This window comes from Panthera pardus, unplaced genomic scaffold (assembly GCF_024362965.1).
Source record: "Panthera pardus isolate Hobbes unplaced genomic scaffold, ASM2436296v1 HiC_scaffold_27, whole genome shotgun sequence".
NCBI lineage: Eukaryota > Metazoa > Chordata > Mammalia > Carnivora > Felidae > Panthera > Panthera pardus.
The window spans coordinates 20594064-20600596 of record NW_026526843.1 but is presented as its reverse complement, the minus strand read 5'-3'; the positions used below and the strand labels follow the sequence as shown (position 1 = coordinate 20600596).

The 6533-nt window shown below is 55.2% G+C and overlaps 1 protein-coding gene across 2 annotated transcripts; it reads right to left on the bottom strand.

The window, feature by feature from the left end:
• Positions 1–742: 742 nt before the first annotated feature.
• On the bottom strand, positions 743–3537 carry PNMA3 (PNMA family member 3). 2 transcript variants are annotated; one of them, XR_002076898.2, is made up of 2 exons: positions 1646–3537; positions 743–1129 (listed from the first exon to the last, which is right to left on the bottom strand). XR_002076898.2 is itself a non-coding variant. In XM_019438246.2 (1 exon), the coding sequence occupies exon 1, from the start codon at positions 3535–3537 to the stop codon at positions 2146–2148; it is 1392 nt and encodes a 463-aa protein (XP_019293791.2). In that variant the 3' UTR covers positions 743–2145. The 2 variants fall into 2 exon arrangements, 1 of the variants encoding a protein (XP_019293791.2); XM_019438246.2 differs by having other exon boundaries at positions 743–3537.
• Positions 3538–6533: the final 2996 nt, after the last annotated feature.

Genomic DNA, 6533 nt, shown 5'->3' with positions numbered 1-6533 from the left:
ATGACAACACAGAGAAGAATGTCTAATGGTCACTACAGCCCACAGGTCGTGGACCCCTACTCTTGGGGTCCTGAACAAGGTGCCTCTGTTTCCCCCAACACCGTGGCCCTCCTGCCATAGTCTCTCTTCCTGAGGGCCCCATGATCGGCCTCTGGCCAGGATGATGGATGCCATGGAGGGCCAGGATGATGGAGGGCCATGGCCCCTCACTCCAGGGCACTCTCCACTCTGGCCAACATGGTGGGGACTGGTCCTGCCCTATGGCCTGCACAGGACAGAAACAGGATGCTGGAAAATGCAGACGGGGACCCTCGGACAAGCCAAAGAAACTGAGTCACAAGTAACAAGAGAGTGGCACATCACAGCACGGTTTCCACGGAGACTCCCGAAGGCCACCTCTGTCCTTGGTCCAGTTCCTCTTTCCTGAGGTCGCGGGGTGAGCACCAGCCATGCCTTCTTCTGTCCTTCCCGCCAGCTCCTGGGACTGGGCTTCGACAGGTCTCCGGGGTGGGGTGGGGGCGGCTGCTCAGATAAGAACACACACACATCTCCACAAGAACAAGCAGCAGTTGGCCTAAACCTACACCGAGGAAGCAGAGGCTGAGCTCACAACACCGCACGACAGCGAGCAGAGCCTGGGCTCGCACTGAAGCTTGTGCCACACACCCGGGGCTGAGAGGTGGCTGCTGCGTTAGGCCAGGACACCCGCCGCGGGCTCCTGCACACCTCAAGGCTCTGCACAGGAATGGTAACTAGGGTGTGTGTAGGGGGAGCTGGGGGGTGCCACTTGACATGGGGGTCACTAAGGGGCCTACAGAGACACAAGTGGGCTTCCCAGAGCGTGGAGCGACGTGCTCCAGGAGTCAGTGAACGAGGGTCCCCCTCTTCGGCGGCCCGAGGGGCCGGCACCCTTGAGACGGCTCCTAACATCTCCCAGGCCAGTGTGGGTGGCAGACATTTTCAGGTGCCCCTCACCTAGGCTAGGGCCAGCCACTCAGGAGTGCTTCCCAGGCTGGCTGCCTGAATTGACAGGGTTTGGTGCTGGCCTTGGCATTGCCAGCTGCTGAGTTGTCGTTCACCAGGCCAGTCCCAGGCCTCCTTGCCTGCAGGCTCCTGGTCTCCAGTGGCACTGTATAAACAAAAGCAGAACAACCTCCCACCACCAAGCCCTACCCCCTCCTCCTCCTCCCCTCTACCTTTTCTTCCTCCTCCTTCTTTACCTCTTTCTCTTCCTTCTCTCCTACACCCTTTTCTCCTCCTCCTCTTCCACTTCCTTCTCTTTCTCTTCCTCCTCCTCCTGCTTTGGAACCAAAGTTTCTCTGCTACACACTCACTCACACCAAAGCCAGCTGTGAGGTACTGGCCCACCAAGTACCAGTACTCCCACCTGCCAGGCTGAGCTGAAGCTCTGGCCCAAGGATCTTCTCCTCGTAGTTTTTGCTATCCTTGCCCCTATAGCCCTTCCAGGCTGTAGCAGAAGGAAACTGCCTGTAGGCTGGTGCTAGTCTCCCAGAGCCTTTGGTTCTCCTACCCTCACTTGTGCAGGGGCTTGAGGGCGCTGCCTTCCTGGGGGTCCCCTAGAATAGTGTAGATAGATAATATTGAAAACAGGCTGGACCATGTGGCCTCCTGTCTGGGGCATTACCTCTCTGTTGTACAGCTCTTCTTTGCCTGAGATGACTCCTTCAGGCAGGGCTGGTCCTGGGGAAGGCTCCTCCAGGCCCCACATGGCCTGGAGGTCAGTTGGCATCTTTAGCTCAGAGCCCACAGGGTGGGCATTTGGGGGTGGCCAGATGATGGGGCTGATGAATGAGTCCCCAGCTCCACTTTCTTCAGCCTCTGCTGTGTTGGGGTCTTTGCCTGCAGCTGGTGCACCCCATGTGCTGGCTGGGGCAACCCCCCAGTTGTGTCTCTGGCACCTCTTCAGTGCACTGTTGTTGGCCTTCACTGAGTCCCATGTAGCTTGGTGAGTGGAGTCTTTTTCATCTGGCAGAGGATGAGGGGGCTCAGCCTGGTCATGGCTTCTTTGCCCCTCTACCCCACTCAAGTCCCCTGCTGTTTCTGTGGGCTGCCCCTTTCCCTTTTTCCAATATCTCTTTTGTTTCCTCTGCCTGAAATAAGAAGAGGTGCCCTGTTCTCCTGAGCCTACTTGGCTTTGGGCTTGGGATGGCTCTTTTCCCAAGCCCTGTTCCCATTTCCCGACTCCATTGCAGCCTGTCTCTTCTGCTTTACCAAGAGCGGGTTTGGAGGGTTGCTACACTGTGCCCTGATGTGGCCATCTTCTCCACAGCTATAGCAGAATGTGTGATGTTTCCGTTTTCCTGAACCTCGGGAGCTGGCCCTCAGCACACGCCCCCTTCGATGCTGTCCTCTGCCCCTCCTGCGCCGGGAACCTTGGGAAGGCCTGGCCTGAAGAGTGCTGTCAGGGGCAGCAAAAGACACTGCTCTGAGAGCATTGGCTCTGGCAGATGCCCTTACTCCTGCATCCAGCCCCTGTAGCCTCCCCCTTTCTGGACCAAAAGTGGCCTCCCACTCCTCCTCCTCACGCAGGAGCTTCACCAGTGCCAGGAAACCAGGTGGTTTCCTTCGCTGTTTCATCAACTTAAGCCTGTCTCGAAGTTTGTCAGTAAGGGTAGCCCCACTTAAGACTTGTTTCAGGCGAGCCTGATTCACATTCCTTCGCAATACTGCATTTTTTTCTACAGCTCTTTGGAGCAGGGGTTCCAAACGCAACACAAAGCTGGAGACTTTCTCTCCTACCTCCTGATAGGCCTTATAAAATTTCACATGGGCGATTTTACGACTTTCCACAGGTCCAAATACCTGTTGCAGGGCTGCCAGGCACTCCTCCACAGTTATGGCAGCATTGTTGGCCCGGAGCCCACTGACCACCTGCAGAGCAGGGCCCCGCAAGCATTCCATCAGCCGCCGCCTCTTTTCACCCTCAGGCACCTGCCACATCTGTAGCACCTCAGTGGTGTGCTCAAGCCAGGCTTCAAAGGCCAACGCCCCTGGGATGGACACACTGTTCCCAGAAAAGACTCTTAGTTCTCTGTACAACATTTGTTCTAGCAGAGGCTGCACTGCTGCCCCCAGGGTCTGGGCCCAGGTCCAGAAGTCAGGTGATATGGCCACTCTTGGAGCAGGGCAGTTGGTGTCTGATCCAAGCACTCTGTTCATATCTGACACTGTCCGCCTCTCTTCCTCTAAGAAGCGGTTCAGTCTATTGAGAAATTCCCCATCTGAGTTCCGAGGTTTTACAACCACTTCCCAGGGCCCTCCCTTTCCGGGTATTTCCCTGGGGATCAAAGCATAGTCAATATCTTGGGCAAGCTCCAAGAGAAATGCTTGGGCATTCTCTTCCCTCCTGAACATCCTGCCAATGACCCTATACCTGCCCAGGTGCCTGAGAGCATCCTGAAGAGTCTCCTCAAATTCATCCTCACCACAGTCCTCAGGAATCCCCAGGATAAGCATGGACCTCTGCGTGTTCAGATGTTCCCCCCGACACCAATCCTGCAACAGGGTCAATGGCATGTCCCCAATCTCTGTGGAGCCTAATTTAGGGGATAATGATCACTGCGTGGTGCACATGTATCAGGCCAACTCCCAGGGCGACAGCAGACAGCCCAGATCTCCACAGCCTGTGAATACAAACGAGGCGAGAGCGAGGTTAAGCGCCCCCCACCGCCCCGCCGCGCCCACCCCCCAGGTGACCCTCCTCCCCCGGGGCAGTGCCTTTGCAGCCCAGGCTAGACCCCTGCCCCGCCTTCCACCCGCCTGCCGGGGCCACGGCCCCCTCCCCACCGCGTCCCTCTCGCCCCCGCGGGCTGCCGCAGTCCTACTGGGGCGGGCGGGCGGGACTCCCGGAGGGCTGAGCACACCCTCCCCGGTTCTGGTACCTACCTTCCTCTGGGTCGGGGTCCTTCCTCGTCGAGGTCCCAGCAGGTGGGGCACAGGGGCTGCGCCGAGCGGCAGCGGGGTCGTGCGCCCCTCTTTTCCTGGCTGCCTCTCACTCCCTCTCCTTCTTCCTCTCCCTGTCCCTCTCTCAGCGCGGCACGTGGGCTAGCGCGCCGGCGCCTGCTCGCCACCACTCTCTGCAGTGCGGACTCGGGGCGGGGGCGCAGTGGCGGCGGAGCGCGGACCCTCCGCGTCGCCCCGGAGACCGCCGGGCCATTGGCGCGCGCGGGTCACGCGGCCAGGCTGTGGCCACCGCCGCGGGCACCCCGGGACCGCGCGTGACGTCACCTGCTCCTTCCCCCGCCCCCGAGGGGGCGCTGGCACAGGTGGGGACCCTGGGGACCCGAGAGCCAGTGCCCCCATCCTAGACCCAACCCTGCCCACCGCCCGCCCCTCCCGGAACATGCTCTCGGGGCGTCAGCCTGGCGAGGGGTCCATATCCCCGGGTGCCCACCAGAGAGCCGCTGGGCAGGCCCGAGATGCGCCCGCCAGCGCTGCATTCTGGCATGGGTGGAGCGCGGGATGGGGGAGCGTTCTGGGGCTCCTTCACCTGTTTCCGCCCCTCCTCCACTCCACCCAGAACGGGTCCTGTCCCAGCTAGGCGAGAAGCACTTCGTCCAGGTGCGACTACGTGGAATAGATGCCACCTGCGCACATGAGCGCTCGCACACACCACCGCAACCGGGGGTCAGCAGTCCCCATACTCGCGCGGGGGCCGTGGCCGCTGTGGGCACACGACGGGCCAAGATGCGTCGCTGCCCCAGTGCCAGGGCCCTGCCCCAAGGAGGGTGACCCAGCGTACTGGTTTGCTTGGTCCTTTTCCATTTTGAGTGCTGCAAGTCCACTGTCTGGAAAAGAAAGCACTCCATTTGGAGCCCAATCCCTTGGACCTGCCTTTTCGTGATGGCAGTGGGCTGTGGGTTGTACTGCATCTGTAGGGTCCCAGTGGTATCAGAAAGAGGAAAGGAATGATTGCCCTTCAGGCAAAAGGTCCAGTGGTCTGTGCTCCTGCCTGCTCTGCCAACTACATCCTCACCTCCTGTGTGCAGAGCTCTCCCAAGCTACAGAAGGAGGGACCTTTGGTGAATGCCTAGGTTAGGCTCACCCATCCAGCCAAGTCTGGAGAGACACCTTGTACTGGGTGTGGCATAGAACTGTTCACTTGCTGCTATAAACATTGGGGTACAAGTGCCCCTTAAATACTGAGAACAAACTGAGGGTTGATAGGGGGTGAGGGAGAGGGGAAAGTGGGTGATGGGCATTGATGAGGGCACCTGTTGAGATGAGCACTGGGTGTTGTATGGAAACTAATTTGACAATAAATTATATTTAATATAAAAAAAGAACTGTTCACTTGCATTCCCACTCCACATTGTGATGATGCATTCTGTTTGCCTGACAGGGACCATGTAATAATGACCTCTAAGTGCTTTTCTCTGCTCAAACTGGATAAACGTTCCTACCATGACTTGATAAAACTTATTTCTTTTACCTCTCACCAGAGCCCTGAGAGATAGGTATTAGCATCCTTATTTGACTCATGAGGCTCAGAGAGGTGAAGGGACATATCCAAAAGCATGCACCTTAATGCAGGTGGAATTGAAATTAGATTCTAAATTGGTCCCTATAGCCCTTTGAGTAGACTTAGGACTATTTCTATTCTGATTATGTCATCCACGTTAGAATTTACTTCCCTTATTTCCGTCCACTCACAGTCCATGTGAGGAGGAAAAATTCTCCTCATATTTACTAGAGAGTAAATTGGCTCAACTTTAGATTTGTAGGTTTCCTTCTATTCAATCATGTAAGAAAATGGGAAAATTGTTAAAAATTGTTTTTCTCCAAAAGTGGTGATTCACTTTCTATGGCATATGGAATAGGGACTACTCAGGGGTGCTTTGAAAGTCTACCATGTGTATCTTTTTTTCTTAAAAACATCTAAGTTACTCAAAATCCATGTCTCTTATAAAACACTTGGTTGCCAATTTCCAAATCAGCTTTTTGTGATCCTGGGATGGCAATGAAATAGCATAGTTATCTAGAAGACTACATACAGTTCCCAGTTTTGCCACTCAGAGGACTTAACCATCTACTCAACTTACAGAAGCAGAAATGAGTCTCAGTGAAGGAACACAACCAGCCCAAAATGACACAATGAGTAAATGGCAAAGTTATGAGACATCAAGGGGAGATGCAAAGGCATCTCCAAGGAAAAAGGGGGCATTCAGGATTTCTCTGGGAAAAGGCATGTAGAGGTCCCAGCCAGGTGCAATGCAGCAGATCTGTGTATATCCTGGATGTCAGGAAAGAGTGATTTGGAGACACCAGGGTTGAAGTGATATATTTCAATATGCTTGGTTTGAAAGTTTTTGAACCCTTTTGTAATTGGAGATAACCTTTCCTCTGGTTTTAGGGCCTCCTTGACTCTGTGCTTAAAGGATGGTAAAGAATAATGTCTCTTCTATTTAAATAGAAGAATTTTCAAGCCAGTAAAAATATCTTATTTGTTTTTATGTCTCCATTGCCTTGCATGGTTCTAGCACAAAAGCACGAAAATTGAGGAACCGGTAGAT